The following is a 22,298-nucleotide window of genomic DNA, read 5'->3' as shown; positions in this document are numbered from 1 at the left end:
CACAAATCCAACAAGACCAAGCATTCATGATATGCACACTCTTAAGGCTATGAAATTGGGCTATTAGTAAAAAAAAAGTAGAAAAGGGGGTGTTCACAATAATAGTAGTATCTGCTGTTGACGCTACAAACTCAAAACTAATATGTTCAAACTGCTTTTTTAGCAATCCTGTGAGTCACTAAACTAGTATTTAGTTGTATAACCACAGTTTTTCATGAATTCTTCACATCTGCGAGGCATGGAGTCAACCAACTTGTGGCACCTTTCAGCTGTTATTCCACTCCAAGATTCTTTAACAACATTCCACAATTCATTCACATTTCTTGGTTTTGCTTCGGAAACAGCTTTTTTGATGTCACCCCACAAGATCTCAATTGGATTTAGGTCCAGGGATTGGGCAGGCCACTCCAAAACATTAATTTTATTGGTTTGGAACCAAGATTTTGCTCGTTTACTAGTGTGCTTGGGGTCATTATCTTGTTGAAACACCCATTTCAAGGGCATGTCCTCTTCAGCATAAGGCAACATGACCTCTTCAAGTATTTTTACATATCCAAACTGATCCATGATACCTGGTATGCGATATATAGGCCCAACACCATAGTAGGAGAAACATGCCCATTTCATGATGCTTGCACCACCATGCTTCACTGTCTTCACTGTGAACTTTGGCTTGAATTCAGAGATTGGGGGTCGTCTCACAAGCTGTCTGCGGCCCTTGGACCCAAAAAGAACAATTTTACTCTCATCAGTCCACAAAATATTCCTCCATTTCTGTTTAGGCAAATTGTAACCTCTTCTGCACGTCTTTTATTTAACAGAGTGACTTTGTGGGGGATTCTTGCAAATAAATTAGCTTCACACAGGTGTCTTCTAACTGTCACAGCACTTACAAGTAACTCCAGACTGTCTTTGATCATCCTGGAGTTGATCAATGGGTGAGCCTTTGCCATTCTGGTTATTCTTCTATCCATTTTGATGGTTGTTTTCCGTTTTCTTCCACACGTCTCTAGTTTTTTTGTCCATTTTAAAGCATTGGAGATCATTGTAGATGAACAGCCTATAATTTTTTGCACCCGCATATAAGTTTTCCCCTCTCCAATCAACTTTTTAATCAAACTACGCTGTTCTTATGAACAATGTCTTGAACGTCCCATTTTCCTCAGGCTTTCAAAGAGAAAAGCATGTTCAACAGCTGCTGGCTTCATCCTTAAATAGGGGACACCTGATTCACACCAAAATTGACAAACTCACTGACTGAATGCCACACTACTATTATTGTGAACACCCCCTTTTCTACTTTTTTTTTTAACTAATAGCCCAATTTCATAGCCTTAAGAGTGTGCATATCATGAATGCTTGGTCTTGTTGGATTTGTGAGAATCTACTGAATCTACTGGTACCTTGTTTCCCAAGTAACAATAAGAAATATACTCAAAACCTGGATTAATCTTTTTAGTCACATATCACTACTATTATTCTGAACACTACTGTACATATACACAGTATAGTATAGTGTGTGTGTGTGTGTGTGTGTGTGTGTACAACTCGAATTCCAATGAAGTTGGGATGTTTTGTAAAATGTACTTAAAAACAGAATACAATGATTTGCAAATCCTCTTCAACCTATATTCAGTTGAATACACCACAAAGACAAGATATTTAATGTTCAAACTGATAAACTTTGTTTTTGTGCATTTTCTCATTTTGAAATGGATCCCTGCAATTTTGAAAAAGCTGTGACAGTGGTATGTTTAACACTGTGTTACATCACCTTTCCTTCTAACAACACTCAATAAGCATTTGGGGTACTGAGGACACTAACTGTGAGTGTCATGATTGGATATAAAAGGAGCATCCCCAAAAGGCTCAGCCATTCACAGGCAAAGATGGGGCAAGGATCACCACTTTGTGAACAGCTGCGTGAACAAATAGTCCAACAGTTTAAGAACAGTGTCTCTCAATGTTCAGTTGCAAGGAATTTAGGGATTCCATCATCGATGAGTCCACATTTCAAATTGTTTTTGGAAATCATGTACGTCGTGTCCTCTGGAAAAAAGAGGAAAAAGACCATCCAGATTGTTACCAGCACAAAGTTCAAAAACCAGCATCTGTGATGGTGTGGGGGGTGTGTTAGTGCCAATGGCACGGGCAACTTACATATCTGTGATGGTACCATCAATGCTGAAAGGTACATCCAGGTTTTGGAGCAACACATGCTGCCATCCAAGCAACGTCTTTTTCAGGGACGTCCCTGCTGATTTCAGCAAGACAGTGCCAAGCCACATTCTGCACATGTTACAACAGCGTGGCTTTGTAGTAAAAGAGTGCAGGTACTAGACTGGCCTGCCTGCATTCCAGACCTGTCACCCATTGAAAATGTGTGGTGCATTATCAAAATACGCCAACGGAGACCCCAGACTGTTGAACAACTGAAGTCGTACATCAAGCAAGAATGGGAAAGAATTCCACCTATAAAGCTTCAACAATTAGTTAGTTCCCAAATGCTTATTGAGTGTTGTTAGAAGGAAAGGTGATGTAACACAGTGGTAAACATACCACTGTCCCAGCTTTTTTTGAAACGTGTTGCAGGCATCCATTTCACAATGAGCAAATATTTGCACAAAAACAATAAAGTTTATCAGTTTGAACATTAAATATCTTGTCTTTGTGGTGTATTCAGTTGAATATTGGTTGAAGAGGATTTGCAAATCATTGTATTCTGTTTTTATTTACATTTTACACAACGTCCCAACTTCATTGGAATTGGGGTTGTATTTTGTATATAGTTCTGTCTGTTTTCTTAACTTGTATGATAGAAGTTTCAGTGATTTTCCTCCTACCTCTTAGTAATGTTGGGTATATCATCTTTATATTGAAATCATGTGTGCATGCATGATGTAAGTAAGTTCAATGTAAGTACATAATACAATTGTAAATATGTTAAAAATACATGGATGTCACAAGAAAGTCAAAACACTTATTTCCATTGTGGTCCACTTAAAAATCAAATGACAAACTGGAAGTAATAATAATAATAATAATAATAGTGTGTGTATGATAACAAGAACCTAAACCATTTATAAATACATTCATACAGTAAATTAACATTAATAATATTACATAATTAGAAAGGGTCGAGTTCCTCTTCTAAAAATTGTTGAGGTCTTACAACCGCAGACCACTTGTAACCACACCAGCCCATGACCTACACATCCAGCATGTTCACCTCCAAGATCATTTGAGACCAGCCACTCGGACAGCTGCTGCAATAATCAGTTTGCAGAACCAAAGAATTTCTGCACAAACTGTCGGAAACCATCTCAGGGAAGCTCATCTGCATGCTCATTGTCCCCATTGGGGTCTCCACCTGACTGCAGCTCATCGTCGTAACCGACTTGAGTGGGCAAATGCTCACATTGGATGGCGTTTGACTGCTGATAAACTCTATGTGAAGGAGATGTGTTGCACTGTGTGAGGCAAATGGTGGTCACACCAGATACTGACTGGTTTTCTGACCCCCCCTCCCCAATAAAGCAAAACTGCATATTTCAGAGTGGCCTTTTATTGTGGCCAGCCTAAGGCACACCTGTGCAATAATTATGCTGTCTAATCATCTTGATATGCCACACCTGTGAGGTGGGATGGATTTTCTCGGCAAAGGACAAGTGCTCACTAGCACAGATTTAAACAGACTTGTGAACAGTATTTGAAACAGGTCTTTTGTGTATATAGAAAATGTTTGAGATCTTTGAGTTCAGCTCATGAAAAATTGGAGCAAAAAAAAGTGTTGCGTTTATATTTTTGTTCAGTGTATATATACATGCACAATATTAGGGCTGCGTGATTGGGAGCGCGCATTGTGATTCCGTTGTTGTCAGTTTCAGTGATGTCTCGTACAATTTTACTTCATCTGTGACAGCCTCTTGGCCCCATGTCCTCACAGTGTACAAGCACCCACCCCAGCACCTTCATCTTTTTTCAGTCGCTCTCCCCCACAGATGTTCTTTGTTATTGTTGTTTTGTTTTGTGGAAGTGCTTTACTTCACTTTTAAAGGTTGCTAACCAATTTTCACAGAATCCATTGAAAACGCAATACCTCACCCGGAATAAAAAAACATAAAAATGTTTTTGCCATCTGTACAAAAAGCTGTGCAGTAGATTGGGTCAGGGGTGGGAGCTGTCGACTGTCACATCTTCCGCCCTCACAGAACTAATTTGGGCCCTAACTGCTGACCAACCAGGCAGAGCTGAGTTGATCTGTCCAAAATTTGCTCTCTGTCTAATGCAGCCAGGTGTTTTGTGGTCATTCGCTTGTCCTGATCCAGTCACTGTGGTTCTCAGCAATCATGTCACGTCTGCAGTGACAGCTGATGCTCCCTCACAATACATGTAATAGGCTTCATGTGGGTTTCTCAAAGTAACCACTTGTGTGTCGCAAAATTATTCCAGTGATACTAGAGGATGAGGTGCAGCAGGGACGTGTTAAAAATGCAAGATGCAAAGTTACTGGGTCCAGCTGTCACAGCTTGCCAAGAAAAGATTGGAATTAGCTGGAAATAGATATTTATGTCGATTCCGATATTTAAGAAAGCAGGGCTGATACATACGCGCGCGCGCGTGTGTGTGTGTAAGTAAGAATTCATCAAAACAGAGGTATACTGGTTTACAACTGAGTTTATAGTTTGGAATAACACTTTGGGATGATAGCTGCTAGAAATAATGTGAGATAAAGATTGAGCCTTCTGATACTTGGTTAGACTGTCCCTCAGAATGCCCAGAGATCCCTGTAGTTTGTCCTTCTTCCACCTTCATACACTGTCTGCAGGTTTACCTGAGGGCACGGGTTGTGGCATTTAATGCTGCATTTACACATAACGACGACAAGTCACGAATGCCACGAAGTGTACGTTCTTGGCCGCTGATCACGAATGTGATGATTCGGGGCAGAGGCATCAGGTGTCCTCAGGAACCGCTGCAACCTGTTACCACGCATTACGATTAATGGCACGTGTTCCTGGCGAATTATCAGGAATCATTATGCACGGTCAAGAATAATGTTCCACGCTGTTGCTCTCTATTGCGTTCTGTCACATTGTGAATGAGGCGAATTGTCTTCACACACACACCCATATTCATCCATCAGCTGCTGAACAATTCAATTCACTCCGGGTTGGTCCTCAAAATCTGCAGCAGAAGAATTTGGTGACTGCATGCTTCGTTGGGCTCTGAGACATGGAGTGGCGTAGAGAGGAGGAGGAAACTGAGAGAGCCAGATGTGTGGATCCATGCGGCTTTTGTCTCGCTCGTTTTCCCAAACATCAGGCACAGCAGCAGCGGGTGGGACACCTGCAGAAGCACGCTGATGAGCATTGGAACGAGACTTTTAGTGGACTTGGCGTCACTGTCCTTCTTCAGCAATGAAACTGAATGTGGTGCAGCAGGGTTTAATTGTGTTCACATCAGAGAAGAACGCTGTCATGCTCTTAAGGATGACCACTAATCAAGACGGATCAACACGCTCAGTTGTGACCTCCGTGACATGAGGCGAAATGAGGGTGGTGCATGACATTCGTCAAGATTTTTTGACAGCCAAAAACATGCTCCACGAATGTCACACACCAACACGCACTATTAAGAAATCTATTCAGATGCGTTAAGTCACGTTAAGAATGTCAGGAATGTGCCAAGAATGACGCAAATATGACATTTGTAATGTGTCCTTCCTATGTGTAAATGCACCATAACCAGGGATCAGTTCTTGATTTGGTGATTTTGCACTGAAAAGAGGAAACATAGTGCAGAATCGCTGAACACGTGGAGTGGAAAGAAGAGAGAATGTTTTCTGGGAGTAAGGGGGGAAACCAGTCCATTCATGGCATAAAACTGAGAGTCCATGAATACAGCAGCAAATTCCCCAACTGTCGAGGAGGTGACCAAGCGGCAGAGACAGGCAGGAATAAGCGGCTTGCTTGTAGATGGAGCATATAACAGGATGATGATCTGAAATAGCAGTGTCAGATATTTCTCTGAAGGAAACTAAGATCATGGTGATGCAAGGAGGAGCTCCAACATTATTTTTTTTCCACTTCTAATTTTTATAATAAGCTGCCGCGGTGTCTTGGTATTTTACGATGTCGTTGCAACATTTATAAAAAGTTGCAACGCAAGTTGTGATGGTTTTAGGTTTCCAAAGAAATTGCATTAACAAGTGAAAATTGCACAAATAGTTGCAGTCATTATTTTTGAATAATGCATTAAAAACTAAAGGGAAGATGATTCACTAAGACATTTTATTTAAAGCTATCATCTTTATCTTTATTTTGTATTGTAAATTTTTTTTTTGCTCTCTAATACTGGTAGCAGTATCAGTCTCCCCCCAAGAAATCTATATTGGTATTGGCTCTGCCAGGGCACACGCACTCCAGTTGTATGCCCAGCCATAGAAAGTAGGGAAAAAACCTTTTCTGCCGTGTGTCAATGTTTATTTGTGGTTCACAGCTTAACCGCTGTGAAATAATCACAAAATAACATTTTGTTTGTCTGATTCGCAGTTTTGTTGAAGTGATCACTGCACTCTCTGTGACTCATCACTTTTTCACTTGCTGTGACTGAAAGGTTCTCAGTTCTGGTTCTGTGAATGGTGGGGATGAATGCAGCCAGACTTCCATGATGAAGTTAAGCTCCATGCAGTACTCCATGCAGGACTTTACATGCTGTTCATTTTGAACAAAATACAAAAACAAATCTCATAACATAAAAACTCATAAACAATTTTACAGTTTTTTTGTGGTCAAGTATGAATGATATAGCGTAACTAACGAATGTTGGGAGAGGAAGTTTTGTGCTTTATACAGATTTGTGATAGCTTTAAGAAGACTTAGTGCCTTTTATGCCTTTACTGCCTTTGGTCACACTATGTATATCTGTTTATTGTTTCCATCACAGGTGCGGCGCCTCCCCAGCAGCAAAGTAAAGAAGACCGCAACACTGATGATGACCCTGATGGGGAGGTGGAAGAAGATGAGACCACGCCCATCGTTGAAAAAGAGGCCCCCCTCGTGCTTCTGTCACAGGATGGTGGTGGAGATCCCTTGCAAGCAGGTGTACAGGAAGAGGTTGAGAAGGTAGAGGAGGAGGTTTTGAAGGGGGTACATGATGACAATGAAGAAGCAGAGGTGGTGGATAAGGTAGAGGAGGAGGAGGAGGAGGCAGAGGAAGAAGAAGAGGAGGAGGAGGAGGAAGAGGAGGAGGAAGCAAAAGAGAATGAAATAGAGGAGACTACATGTGGGAGCAAATCAGAGGAGGAAACAGTGGAAGAAGAGGAGTCAAAAGAGCAGCAGGAGGAGGAAGACAACGATGATGCCGATGATGATGATGATGATACAACTGCTGCTGACCTTCTTACAGACACCACTTCTCCCATCAAGCTCCACAACAACAAAAGCAGTTCAGCCAACACCAATGGCCATGTTCTTTTGGGGTCTGACAAACTGACTATAAACTCTGGCACTCCTCTGACCCCCTCACCCACCCCAGAGCCTCTCCTCTGCCCTCTGGTGGAGTCAGAACTCAGCTACACAGACAGAGAAAACTCTCTCAGCTCTGGTTATGAGATGTTCAATGGTGAGGTGAGTGAAGCAAGGCTGACCAATGGCTCCAGTGAGCGTCATCTGGGTACAGTACCCATTTTCCCAGACTTGCCTCTGGATCCAGAGCCAGGAAATAATGTTTCAGTCAGGACAGAAGACACTGGAGCTGGACCATCACCTGATAGCACCGACGGTGACCGCAGTCGCACTGTGTCTTCCTCAAGTACAGGAGAAACTCCCAAAGGTCAGACATACGTAGATTATACTCCAAAATATTGTAGGCTTTGGAAAGCCTCAGAAACCCTCTAATATGCAATCAGTGAAATAGATAGATAGATAGATAGATAGATAGATAGATAGATAGATAGATAGATAGATAGATAGATAGATAGATAGATAGATAGATAGATAGATAGATAGATAGATAGATAGATAGATAGATAGCTTCCATTCTGAAACTCAAATAACACTGTCACACCTCCACACAATCCTGCAGAAAGGAATTTGTTTGAATGTAGTTGATGCTGACACATCTTCCTTTTCTTTGTCTCTCTCAACATATGTGTGGTTTTGACGTTACATGTATCTTCACATATGATGGTTTATTTGTTTCACTCATTTCCAAAGCCTCGGCCTGCTGGCAAACAGGGCCACTGCTTGTTGACATAAACATATGAATACACTAAGTGAGTGTGTGCCACAAAAAGGATAAAATAATATCTAAAACATTACAACACAGTGTTTACTTTGCATTTTATACTTGATGGACTGATACCTAGTACATATGCTCATTACTCCTTTTGTGTTATTGTGGACACATGGTGCTGCATTCACATGTTGATATAGTAAAACCATCATCCCGGTTATTATAACAGAATCACTGTTGTCTGCATCAAGAGACAGGAGGCAATGGTGAGGTGATGCAGTAAATTTGCGGTGTTAATGAAATGTCAATGAGTTAGTTAATGTAAAGATACAGTAGTGCTTCATTGTTTTGCTCAGCTTTAAAAGGTAAGTTCTTGTGATGTTAAAGCTTAATTCCCCTCTATACTGTCACACAGTATAGAAGGGAAAGACCCTTAAAGTAGGGACATGGAAAGACCCTTAAAGTAGGGACATGAAATGTGCGAAGCATGCGAAGAGCTGAGAAGCTGGAAAACATCAAGAGAGAGATGGAGAGAAACAACTTGAACATGCTCGGTCTGATAGAGACCAGGTGGAAGGAGACAGGGGATGTCAGCAGTGACAAGTATAGAGTGATCCATTCTGGAGGAAAACAGAGCCAGCGGAGAGTAGCGATATTACTGGACCAAACAACTAGTTAGAGTGTGAGTGAAGTGGAATGCATCAGCGACCGTCTGATGAGAGTGAGACTGAGAGGATCCCCAGTAGACATAGTGGTGATTGTAGTATACATGCCAACAACAGACTACGAGGATGAAGATGTTGAGGAAGTATATGAACAAGTGGAGGATGCGATCAGGAAGGGAAGAGGAGATGACTACGTCATTGTAATGGGAGACCTAAATGCGGTGGTGGGAGAGCAAGGTGAGAATGACGTAGCTGGCAAGTACGGATTAGGGAGCAGAAATGACAGAGGACAAATGCTACTCGAGTTCTGTAAAAGAAATAAGCTCTGCATTACAAATACATGGTTCAAGCATAACAAACGTAGGAGGTACACATGGAAGGCCCCAGGAGACGTGAGACGAATGCAATTAGATTACATCATGGTGAAACAGCGGTACCTCAACAGTGTAAAGAACGCCCATGCCTTTCCTGGTGCAGATGCGGATTCAGACCACAACCTTGTTGCAATGAAAGTCAACCTGAAACTCAAGTGACTGAGAAAACCAAACATCCACAAAAAGTGGAACCTGGAAGCTCTGAAAGATGAATCCAGAGAAAAACTAAATGACAGAGTCAGAACCAGACTACAGAGCAACCAAAACACAGACAGGTGCAAATGAACAATGGAACATCTTAAAGAAAGCACTTACTGAAAGTGCAGAGGAGACCATTGGAAGAGAACAGAGGAGGAGAGCAAAGAAACCGTGGGTGACAGAAAATATGATACGAAAGATGGACGAGAGGAGACGGTGGAAAAATGTGAACACAGAGAAAGGAAAGAGGATGTACAGAAAGCTTAACAATGAACTGAGAAGAAATACAGATGCAGCGAGAGAAACGTATTGGGAGGAACAATGCAAAGAGATAGAAGACTTGGAAAGAGCTGGAAAGATTAACAAAATGTACCAGAAAGTGAAAAAACTGACCTGGAAAAACAAGAATCAGTCAACGAAGACCATCATGAGTAAGCAAGGTGTACTATTGACAGAACCAGAGGAGATCACTGAGAGGTGGAAGGAGTACATAGAGGAGCTCTACAACAAAGAAGAGAGGCCTGAGCAAATTGAGATGGAAGAAGAGGAAGAGGTAGAGAGGGACCAACTTGGCCCGGACATCTTGAAAGGTGAGATACTACATGCCATACAAGAACTGAAGACCGGCAAAGCAGAAGGTGAAGATGGCATCCCAGCAGAGATGCTAAAGGCACTGCAAGATAAAGGAGAGGAGCACCTTATCACTCTGTGCAAAACCATATATAACACTGGATCATGGACTGAGGACTTCCTGCGCAGTATCATCGTGCCACTGCAGAAGAAACCCAATGCACAGAGATGTGAAGAACATCGAACACTCATCCTCATCTCCCATGCATCAAAGATCCTGTTGAGAGTAATTAACAACAGACTGAGAACCAGAACGAAGGACTACATTGGATGGGACCAGTTTGGCTTCCAGAAATGGATGGGAACAAGAGAGGCAGTGGCCATCATGAGAACATTATCAGAGCATAACATCGAACACAACCGAGATGTTTATGTTTGTTTTGTCGACTACGAGAAGGCATTCGATCGGGTGGACTGGACGAAACTGATGGCTGTTTTGAAAGACCTGGGAGCAGATTGGAGGGAGAGGAGATTGATCAAAGCCCTTTACATGGGACAGACGGCAACAGTGCGAACTGACCAGGGAATGGCTGGACCATGTATCATCGGAAGAGGAGTGAGTGCGACAGGGCTGCCTACTGTCTCCGCTGCTTTTTAACATCTTTGCAGAGACAATGATGAAGGAGGCCATGGAAGGATTGGAAGGAGTGAAGATAGGAGGACACTTGATCCAAGCTGTGAGATTTGCAGACGATCAGGCAATGATAGCGAACACAGCAAAAGGACTCCAGACCATCATGACGAAGCTAAATGAGGTGGTGGAGCAATACGAAATGAGAATAAACAAGACCAAAACGAAGGTAATGAAGATTGGGAAAGGTGAATATGAGCAGTTGCAGATCAACATCAATGGCCAGGTACTAGAACAAGTCCAACAATTCAAATATCTTGGAAGCCTGCTCACAGATGATGGACATAGTGAAAAAGAAGTGAGGAAAAAAATTGCTATGGCAAAAGACGCGTTCAACAAACATCAAGCGCTACTCACTGGAAAGACCAACCAAAACCTGAAGAAGAGACTAATCAAGACTTTAGTTTGGAGTGTACTCCTTTATGGCTCAGAAACCTGGACATTGAAGAAAGAGGACATGAAGAGACTAGAGAGCTGCGAGTGTGGTTTTGGAGGAGGATGGAAAAGATGAGCTGGAGAGAGCACGTGAGAAATGAAGAAGTATTGAGGAGAGTTGGAGAAAAGAGAAGCCTAAAGGTGCGTTTACACATAACCAAGAAGCATTACGAATGTCATTTTTCTGTCATTCGTGACACATTCCTGACATTCTTAATGTGACTTAACGCATCTGAATAGGTTTCTTAATAGTGCGTGTTGGTGCATGATATTCTTGATATTCGTGGAGCATGTTTTTGCCTGTCAAAAAAATCTTCCACGAATGTCACACACCACCCTCATTTCGTCTCACGTCGTGGAGGTCGCAACTGAGCGTATTGATCCGTCTTGATGAGTAGTGGTCCTTAATAGAATGTGACAGCATTCGTAGTGGTTCCTGTGATGGTTCTTGGAGCCCAAACTGTCACACGTTATTACGAAGTGACACGGAAACTGTCAAGTTTTGACACAACTTGTAACGCGGCGTCACATTTCACTGCGCGCACGACGAATCAGTTTTCTGTCACGTGCGCACAATTAAACTCAGCTCCAAGTGTTGTTCCACAGTTCCTGCTGAAGCTCCTCAGGACGCTCCTGCAGGTGTTCCACCTGCTGTTGTAACCGATGAGCGGGAGAACGAGTCTGAGCAACCAGAGGAGCGAGAGGAGACTCACGTGCAGCCAGACATCTCTGCACCTCCTTCAGTCCGGCGGAGGAAGAAGCGCACGCACAATTAAACCCTGCTGCACCCCATTCAGTTTGATTGCTGACACCAGGTTGGCTAAAAGACTAATTTCAGTGCTCTTCAGTGTGCTCCTACAGGTGTTCAACCTGCTGCATGTGCCTGATGTTTGGGAAAATGCGCGAGACGAGAGCCGCATGAAGCCACACATCTGGTTTTGTCCTCCTCCTCCTCTCTGCGCTACTCCATGGCACAGAGCCCAACTACGCATGCAGTCACAAAGTTCTTCTGAAAACCTGGAGTGATCTGAATTCGGTTGGATGAATATGGGTGTGTGTGTGTGGAGACAATTCACCTCGTTCACAACGTGACAGAACTTAATGATGTGCTGTTACGCACAATACGCAGAACACTATTCTTGACCGTGCATAATGGTTCCTGATAATTCTCCAGCAACACGTGCCATTAATCGTAACGTGTGGTAACAGGTTGCAGCAGTTCCTGAGGACACCTGACGCCTCTGCCCCGAATAATCACATTCGTGATCAGTGGCCAAGAATGTGTACTTCGTGGCATTCGTGACTTGTTGTCATTATGTGTAAACGCAGCATAAAAGTTACAATCTGGAAGAGGAAAGCGCGATGGATTGGCCACATCATGAGATCAGAAGGAATGTTAAGAACAGTGCTGGAGGGGAGAGCAGATGGAAAGAGAGGGAGAGGAAGGAAGAGGTTGGCAATGCTGGACAACATACAAGAAGGGCGTGGCTATCACATCATAAAGGAGATGGCGATGGAACGAGAGAGACGGTGCATGCTGGACCTGCCCAAGAGCAGACCACCTAAGAGAGACTATCACACAATTTATTCCTGTTTAATGTAAAATCAAAACCAGGTGTCTCTGCATTAAAATAACTAATCTTACTCTGTGCCTTTCAGTGTCATTTTAAACATTTGGTTTGACCTTGTCAATGCAGCAAATGGAAAATTTTTAACTTTTGCAGGCCGTATTGCTGCAGTGTGTAACCGTCACTCTCAGCCAGTTGTGGTGGTATTTTGCAGCTTCCTCTGTGTGACCATGTAGCACCTTGTTTTCCTCAAACCTGCTTGGGGTACGATCTCACTGGCTGCGACTGTTGGTGAGCAGTTGGTGACACGAATTAGCGACCAAACGTGAACGAGCGACAATTTCACAGTTGGTATCTCACTGAAGTGGCCACTTGCACCTGAAATGATGACACGTTTGTGCACAAAGTGTTCAGCTTTTATTATCCTGCTGTTATCCATGTGAATAGACTTTGGAAATTCCCCTGTCTGTCCCCAGTAATGACAAAATTAAATAAATAAAATAATAAAGAAAGATGATAATAAAGCATAGTAACTCCACAGAGATTTGGGGGGGTTGGAACGGCACACTCACCATCCATCCATCCATCCATTTTCTTCCGCTTTATCCGTAGTCGGGTCGCCGGGGCAGCAGCTCAAGCAAAGCCGCCCAGACCTCCCGATCCACACACACCTCCCCCAGCTCCTCCGGGGGAACCCCAAGGCGTTCCCAAGCCAGCCGAGAGATATAGTCCCTCCAGCCTCCTCCCAGTGGGACGTGCCCAGAACACCTCTCTAGCGAGGCGTCCAGGGGGCATCCAGAAAAGATGCCCGAGCCACCTCAACTGACTCCTTTCGATGTGGAGGAGCAGCGGCTCGACTCCGAGCTCCTCCCGAGTGACCGAGCTCCTCACCCTATCTCTAAGGGAGCGCCCAGCCACCCTGCGGAGGAAACTCATCTCGGCCGCTTGTACTCGCGATCTCGTTCTTTTGGTCATGAGCCAAATCTCATGACCATAGGTGAGGATCGGAACGTAGATCGATCGGTAAATCAAGAGCTTTGCCCCCCTACTCAGCTCTCTCTTCACCACGACAGTCCGATACAGCGACCGCATCACTGCAGATGCTGCACCGATCCGTCTATCGATCTCACGCTCTATCCGTCTCTCACTCGTGAACAAGACCCCGAGATACTTAAACTCCTCCACTTGAGGCAAGGACACTCCAACAACCTGAAGAGGGCAAAGCACCTTTTTCCGGTCGAGAACCATAGCCTCGGATTTGGAGGTGCTGATTTTCATCCCGGACGCTTCACACTCGGCTGCAAACTGCCCCAGTGCACGCTGAAGGTCCTGATTTGACGAAGCCACGCTGAAGGTCCTGATTTGACAAAGCCAACAGAACCACATCGTCCGCAAACAGCAGAGACGAGATTCTGTGGTTCCCAAACCAGACCCCCTCTACACCCTGGCAGCGCCTAGAAATTCTGTCCATAAAAATAATGAACAGAACCGGTGACAAAGGGCAGCCCTGGCGGAGGCCAACGTGCACTGGAAACAGGTTTGACTTACTACTGGCAATGCGAACCAAGCTCCTGCTGCGGTCGTACAGGGACCGGATAGCCCTTAACAAAGGACCCCGTACTCCCGGAGCACTCCCCACAGGGTGCCCCGAGGGACACAGTCGAACGCCTTCTCCAGATCCACAAAACACATGTGGACTGGTTGGGCAAACTCCCATGAACCCTCGAGCACTCGATGGAGCGTGTAGAGCTGGTCCAGTGTGCCGCGACCAGGACTAAAACTACACTGCTCCTCCTGAATCCGAGGTTCGACCATCGGTCGAATTCTCCTCTCCAGTACTCTGGAATAGACCTTACCGGGGAGGCTGAGGAGTGTGATCCCCCTATAGTTGGAACACACCCTCCGGTCCCCCTTCTTAAACAGAGGGACCACCACCCCGGTCTGCCAATCCAGAGGCACTGTCCCCGATTGCCACGCGATGTTGCAGAGGCGTGTCAGCCAAGACAGCCCCACAACATCCAGAGACTTAAGGTACTCAGGACGGATTTCCTCCACCCCAGGAGCCTTGCCACCGAGGAGCTTTCTAACCACTTCGGTGACTTCGGCCTGGGTAATGGATGAGTCCGCCTCTGAGTCCCCAGTCTCTGCTTCCTCTTCGGAAGACATGACTATGGGATTGAGGAGATCCTCGAAGTACTCCTTCCACCACCCGACAACATCCCCAGTCAGGGTCAACAGCTCCCCACCCGCACCGTAAACAGTGCTGGTGGAGAGCTGCTTCCGCCTCCTGAGGCGTCGGACGGTTTGCCAGAATCTCTTCGATGCCGACCGATAGTCCTCCTCCATATCCTCTCCAAACTCCTCCCAGACCCGAGTTTTTGCCTCTGCGACCGCACAGACTGCGGCACGCTTGGCCTACCGGTACCTGTCAGCTGCCTCTGGGGTCCCACCTACCAACAAAGATAAGTAGGACTCCTTCTTCAGCTTGACGGCATCCCTTACTTCCGGTGTCCACCACCGGGTTCGGGATTGCTGCCGCAACAGGCACCAGAGACCTTGCGACCACAGCTACGAGCAGCCACATCGACAGTGGAGGTGGAGAACATGGTCCACTCGGACTCCATGTCTCCATCCTCCCCCGGGATCTGGGAGAAGCTCTCCCGGAGGTGGGAGTTGAAGACCTCGCTGACAGAGCGTTCCGCCAGTCGTTCCAAGCAGACCCTCACGATACGTTTGGGCCTGCCAGGTCTGACCAGCTTCCTCCCCTCCCAGCGGATCCAACTCACCACCAGGTGGTGATCAGTCGACAGCTCTGCCCCTCTCTTCACTCGAGTGTCCAAGACACGTGGCCGAAGGTCAGATGATACGACTACAAATTCGATCATCGACCTCCGGCTCAGGGTGTCCTGATGCCACGTGCACTTATGGACACCCTTGTGCTCGAACATGGTGTTCGTGATGGACAAACTGTGACTAGCACAGAAGTCCAACAACTGAACAGCACTCGGGTTCAGATCGGGGAGGCCGTGCTTCCCGATCACCCCCCCTCCAGGTCTCACTGTCGCCACCCACGTGGGCGTTGAAATCCCCCAGGAGAACAATGGAGTCCCCAGTCGGAGCGCTATCTAGTACCCCTCCCAGGGACTCCAGGAAGGTCGGGTACTTTGCACTGCTGCTCGGCCCGTAGGCCGAGACAACGGTGAGAGACCTGTCCCCAACCCGAAGGCGTAGGGACGCAACCCTCTCGTTCACCGGCGTGAACTCCAACACTTGGCGAGAATTGTGCTCCTTGGTATTAAAAAAAAGAATATTAAATGCATAAGACCACAAAGCTCAAATGGGAGTATTGATATCTGCTGCAACTGTTGCCAGGGTGGCAGCAGCTCAGCAGAATTGGCTGTTCCTCTCTGAACATTTCTGCTGTTGTGGCATGCTCGCCAGCAGCTTGTGCATGTGGCCCGTCCCTCCTGCAGTTCTTTCACAAATCTCTCACTTTAGGAGTCCCACTGAGTACATTCGGAGGGTCACACAACACCAACGAGAGCTCTGGGATGAGGCTTGTCGCCTCGCTAACTTTGAGCAGTTCAAAATCCAGGCGTGACACTCACGACACCATGTGAAGGAAGAGTCTCACCCAACAAACGTTGCGCAAAATCAAGTGATTTCCCTCACAATTGCCATTTGCAGGCTGTCCCAGCACAGTGAGATATGACCCTTCCACAAACCAATACCAGGTTTCTCTCATTTGAGTCCCGAGATCAAAAAGATAGAAATTCTCTGATCCAAAATAGAATTTGATACATTAACCTGTGTAATAATGTTTACTGTATGTTTTTTTGGACTCTTGTTAATCACATGCTGTTTGATTGTTCACTTGCAGTCAGGGCCAGAGCTGCAGACCTCCTGATCAACCCACTAGACCCACGCAACTCTGACTCTATCCGAGTCAAAATTGCTGATCTTGGCAATGCTTGCTGGGTGGTAAGACAGAAGAGATTTGTGTGTACAAATGTGTGAACGTAATGATTTGAAACTATTGACAACACTAAAGTGTGGGTTTTGTGATTGCAATTGATCCTGCAAGTTTTTTAAGGATAGTTCCTTTACACTTGTTGAGAGCTGTCCAGGGTGCTGATCAGACCTTGAATACTTGCTGTGCATTTAAATGATGGTGCCAGTTATACACCACCTCAGATTAGTGCTTTTGATAACAATTTAGGCTTCATATGTACTTTTGGAAAGTTTTTTTGTAGTTATGAAAACTCTGTGGATGTGTGCAGGGCAGGATGAGTATTAATTATATTGCTGCCAAAAAAAGCATTACCTCAAGACACATGACTATTATGTGGAATATACATTTTTTTACTCAAAATTCTCTTACATTTGATATAAATAATGTAATTTTCTTTCACAAAAATAGCTGACGGTGATTCAGGCTCCTGCTAAGTATTTTAAGAGTATTTTTTCTGTCCTTTCGTCAGCACAAGCACTTTACAGAGGACATCCAGACAAGACAGTACCGCTCCATTGAGGTCCTGATAGGAGCTGGTTACAGCACACCTGCTGACATATGGAGCACTGCTTGTATGGTGAGGAAAACGTGCTCTACATACACGTCTACACTGACATTTACATGGCACAGTCCTGGCAACCCTATATTTTAAATACAGACAGCAGAGAAGGAAATCCTCATGAAAAAGATGTTAAATTTCAGGTGCAGTTTGCCACAATACATATGGGAAACACAAGCTTAGATTTTGGCTGTTTACTTATATCAAATGTCCCTTTGTCACTCCACCGTGAAGCGGTGACTGATGATGCAACAAACAAAAATTATGCTCCCCACAATTTATCCAGTCACAGCCACAAAAGCTCCAGTTCCTTAAGCGTTGTCATGGGTGTCTTGGTGGCTTCCCTCAATAGTCCCATTATTGCAGCTTTTGAGAACTACCTACTCCAAACAGATTTACCGTACAGTAGTACTGCATGATAAATCTGACAGTACAGAAATACAAACAGTATGGTACTGTACCGTACTGTTTGTACTTTTTAATGATTGATGTAAATACGTTCAACATACATTCTAATTCAATTATGTTTTCCGCGAATCTGATTGGTTAAGCATGTGAGATTTCAGACCGTATAATATCGGGTTAACGGTGGCAAAATATTCGGACATTTCACATTTGGATGTGTTACTCCGCGCCCTGACCGTTGTTCTGATGAGATGTCATTCCTGTCCTCCACACAACTGTGCATGCGCATGCATGCGCAATGTTGTCGGGACATGGAACTGTCGATTTATGCGATGAGATGCACAGTTTGGCAGAACACCGGCTGAGCGCGTTGCTAGCTGTTAGCACTATTAGCTGAGAGTGAAAGTTGTGTACCGCCGACACCGAAATGGGTGAATTTAAGCTACCATACGAAAGTATTGATGTGGATTCTGATACAGAATTACCGTTTCACATTTGATGGATTTTCACATTTGATGGATTACTCCGCGCCCTGACCTCTGTTGGAGTGACCCTGCCTCGGTTTGACGGTAAGCCTCGCCAACCGAATTACCTACAGAAAAATAAACAGTGCAAACGATGGAATTGAATTTGAATGGGAATAACCCCCTTGTATCTGATGATTTGCAGACGTTCATGCTGTTATACGGTCACAAATAGCCGACCATATAACCAGCATGAACGTCTGCAAATCATCAGACACAATAGAGTTATTCCCTAATTTAGTGACTTGGAAAGCTTCATTCGTCCACCCTCTGACTTACGTAAAGAAAACTGTCTCTAAATGTGATGACTTACGGTGAATTCATAGAAGGGTGCCAATAATTGTCACACACACATTTTACAGACGTTTTTTTTAATTTCACTGTATGAACATATTTTGTTTTGTTGTTGCTGTTCAATAACTAACTGAACATCATTTAAATTCTGCACATAAAATATAGGGTGCCATTAGTTCCAGTGGTGGGCACAGTTCCGCTAATCTGCTAACCACTAATTATCGAAGCTAATGTTTTCATTATGGGATTAGCTTTTTAGATAACTTTGAAAACCTTCAGCGGACCAATTAGCTTCCGCTAAATTTAGGTCATATCATTTTTAGACCGCGAACATATTTTTGAAGCCTCTTATTAACATGATGAAAAGCATAAAAATGTACATTTTGGTTGTGTAATGTTCATTTACAATTGTCGTCATGTGGATTCTCTGTGTTGTAGACCACAACAACTCTCTGGTGCGCAAAGGATTATGGGATATCTCATTAGCGCGAACACTGCCATCTACCGGCCAGTAGGTGGCAGTAGAGACCCTGAAAACTTGCTAAAACAAATATTACAAATAATCCCTGTCTGCTACGCTTAATCTGTGTGGAATTTAATAAATGCAAACTGAATTTCAGACATCTTATATATATATTACTCTGGAACAAAGAGGACAAACAATGTTGTAAAGGACCATAAGCAGGACGTTAAAGAGCAAACTTCACTTTCCCCCAGAATGACATGAACAGGAAGCAATTGCAGCTCACACAACCTGAGCTTTTGGCATAAAACAAACACAATAACGTCTACAAACCCAGAGAATATATTCACAAGAGTTTTAGGCACAATATACAAGGAGTTTAATGCTGTTGTCTGTGTGCAGCGGTTAAAGTGCAGCCTGATCAGAGCCTCTCAATGCATTTCTCCTGTCGTGAAACTTTACCCATAATGCACTGCAGCATGTGTGTCCAATTTTCAATTTCAATTTTCAGTTTCAATTTATTTTCATTTATATAGCACCAAATCACATCAGAGTTGCCTCAAGGTGCTTCACACAGGTAAGGTCTAACCTTAATAACCCCCAGAGCAACAGTGGTAAGGAAAAACTCCCTCTGAGGAAGAAACCTCAAGCACACCAGACTCAAAGGGGTGACCCTCTGCGTGGGCCATGCTACAAACATAAATTACAGAACAATTCAAAGAACAATTCACGGAGGAATATACAAGAAATGCTGTTGGTGCACAGGACAGGAGGGTCGCCAACACAAATACAACTCTCATCGCCGGATGGAGCTGCACCTTAAACAGAGAGAAAAAACAGAATCAGGCATCAGAAAGACAAGAAATACTGTATAATTTGCCAGCATTAAGCAACAAGAAAAACAGAACAAATACTAAGGTGGTCACCGGCCACTAGCCCTAAGCTTCACTGAAAGACCCAGAATTTAGGTAAAGTTGGGGCCGCGGTACGCTCCGTTTCCTAATAAAATGAATTAAAAGAGTAAAAAGCGTAAAACAAAACTGTACTAGTATGCTAGCCATACGAAAGGGAAAACAACAACACAGGTTTTAGTGTCCAAACACTAAAACCTTCAAAATGAGTGCATTACTTTAAAACTAAAACATCTAGATGATATTTTTACTTTATAAAATGCCAGCTGTGACGTTAATTTAAATAACTTCTCTGGAATTGGTTTGGTTATAATTTTAACCATAAGTTAAAACTGTATGCCTGTTGATGACATGCGTGACATGCCGGCAAGTCTGTATGGTGTAAAGAGAAGTTGTCTTTATTCTTCCACTTCCGCTTCCTCCTCCTCCTCTTCCTCTTCCTCCTGCTTGTCCTCCTCAGTCACTAGGCTTCTTTGGCTGAGAGAAAGCTAATCTGGCACAGAAGTGCTGGCTCGTTGTGTCAGTAGCTGCTGGTGTGCTGAAATCAATGCTGAAAGTTATCGGTTTAGCTTTTACAGTGAGGAAAATAAGTATTTGAACACCCTGCGATTTTGCAAGGTCTCCCACTTAGAAATCATGGAGGGGTCTGAAATTTTCATCTCAGGTGCATGTCCACTGTGAGAGACATAATCTAAAAAAATATGAAAATCACAATGTATGATTTTTTTTTTTATAATTTATTTGTATGTTACTGCTGCAAATAAGTATTTGAACAACTACCAACCAGCAAGAATTCTGCCTCACACAGACCTGTTAATTTTTCTTTCAGAAGCCCTCTTATTCTGCATTCTTTACCTGTATTAATTGCACCTGTTTGAACTTGTTACCTGTATAAAAGACACCTGTTCACACACTCAATCAATCACACTCCAACCTGTCCACCATAGCCAAGACCAAAGAGCTGTCTAAGGACACCAGGGACAAAACTGTAGACCTGCACAAGGCTGGGATGGACTACAGGACAACAGGCAACTGTTATGATTATTTATTAGAAAGTGGAAGAAACACAAGATGACTGTCAATCTCCCTCAATCTGGGATTCCATGCAAGATCTCACTTTGTGGGGTAAGGATGATTCTGAGAAAGCTCAGAACTACACAGGAGGACCTGGTCAGTGACCTGAAGAGAGCTGGGACCACAGTCACAAAGATTACATTAGTAACACATGATGCTGTCATGGTTTAAAATCCTGCAGGGCAGCAAGGTCCCCCTGCTCAAGCCAACACATGTCCAGGCCCGTTTGAAGTTCACCAGTGACCATCTGGATTATCCAGAGGAGGCATGGGAGAAGGTCATGTGGTCAGATGAGACCAAAATAGAGCTTTTTGGTATCAACTCCACTTACCATGTTTAGAGGATGAGAACAACCCCAAGAAAACCATCCCATCCGCGAAGCATGGGGGTGGAAACATCATACTCTGGGGGTGCTCTTCTGCAAAGGGGACAGGACGACTGCACCATATTGAAGGAAGGATGGATGAGGTCATGTATTGCGAGATTTTGGCAAACAACCTCCTTCCCATTGTAAGAGCATTGAAGATGGGTCATGGCTGGGTCTTCCAGCATGACAATGACCCCAAACACACAGCCAGGGCAACTAAGGAGGGGCTCCGTAAGAAGCATTTCAAGGTTCTGGAGTGGCCTGGCCAGTCTCCAGACCTGAACTCAATAGAAAATCTTTGGAGGGAGCTGAAACTCCAAGCCTGAAAGATCTAGAGAAGATCTGTATGGAGGAGTGGACCAAAATCCCTGCTGCAGTGTGTGCAAACCTGGTGAAAAACTACAGGAAAAGTTTGACCTCTGTAATTGCAAAGAAAGGCTACTGTACCAAATATTAACATTGATTTTCACAGGTGTTCAAATACTTATTTGCAGCAGTAACATACAAATAAATTATTTAAAAAAAATCATACATTGTGATTTCCGGATTTTTTTTTTTTTTTTTTTTTTTAGATTATGTCTCTCACAGTGGGCATGCACCTAAGATGAAAATTTCAGACCCCTCCATGATTTCTAAGTGGGAGAACGTGTTCAAATACTTATTTTCCTCACTGTATCTGTAACTTCTGCTAATTTTTTTAGGGGTTTATAGGTTTAGCTTTAAATAACGAACTTTTCAGTTAGCGGATTATCTGTCATCAAAGCTAACTTTTTGGTTCGCTGTGCCCACCACTGATTAGTTCTGTCCAGGGGTGTAGATACTCGTTAGAGACTTGTCATCTTCTTGTAGGCATTTGAACTGGCAACTGGAGATTACCTGTTTGAGCCCCACTCTGGAGAGGACTACTCCCGTGATGAGGGTATGTCTAAAATATGACGCATGCACACACA

The 22,298-nt window shown here is 44.1% G+C and overlaps 1 protein-coding gene across 5 annotated transcripts in view; it reads left to right on the top strand.

The window, feature by feature from the left end:
* The window catches only part of srpk2 (SRSF protein kinase 2), a 261,158-nt gene that overhangs the window by 220,796 nt on the left and 18,064 nt on the right, over positions 1 to 22,298 (top strand). For all 5 annotated transcript variants that reach the window (XM_034176049.1, XM_034176048.1, XM_034176050.1 and 2 more), the window contains 4 exons: positions 6,949 to 7,836; positions 16,620 to 16,720; positions 17,221 to 17,328; positions 22,198 to 22,267. In XM_034176049.1, coding sequence (XP_034031940.1) covers positions 6,949 to 7,836; positions 16,620 to 16,720; positions 17,221 to 17,328; positions 22,198 to 22,267 — 1,167 coding nt within the window. The remainder of the gene's footprint in view (positions 1 to 6,948; positions 7,837 to 16,619; positions 16,721 to 17,220; positions 17,329 to 22,197; positions 22,268 to 22,298) is intronic.

Source organism: Thalassophryne amazonica, chromosome 8, assembly GCF_902500255.1.
Source record: "Thalassophryne amazonica chromosome 8, fThaAma1.1, whole genome shotgun sequence".
NCBI lineage: Eukaryota > Metazoa > Chordata > Actinopteri > Batrachoidiformes > Batrachoididae > Thalassophryne > Thalassophryne amazonica.
This window is presented reverse-complemented; position numbering and strand designations above follow the sequence as displayed.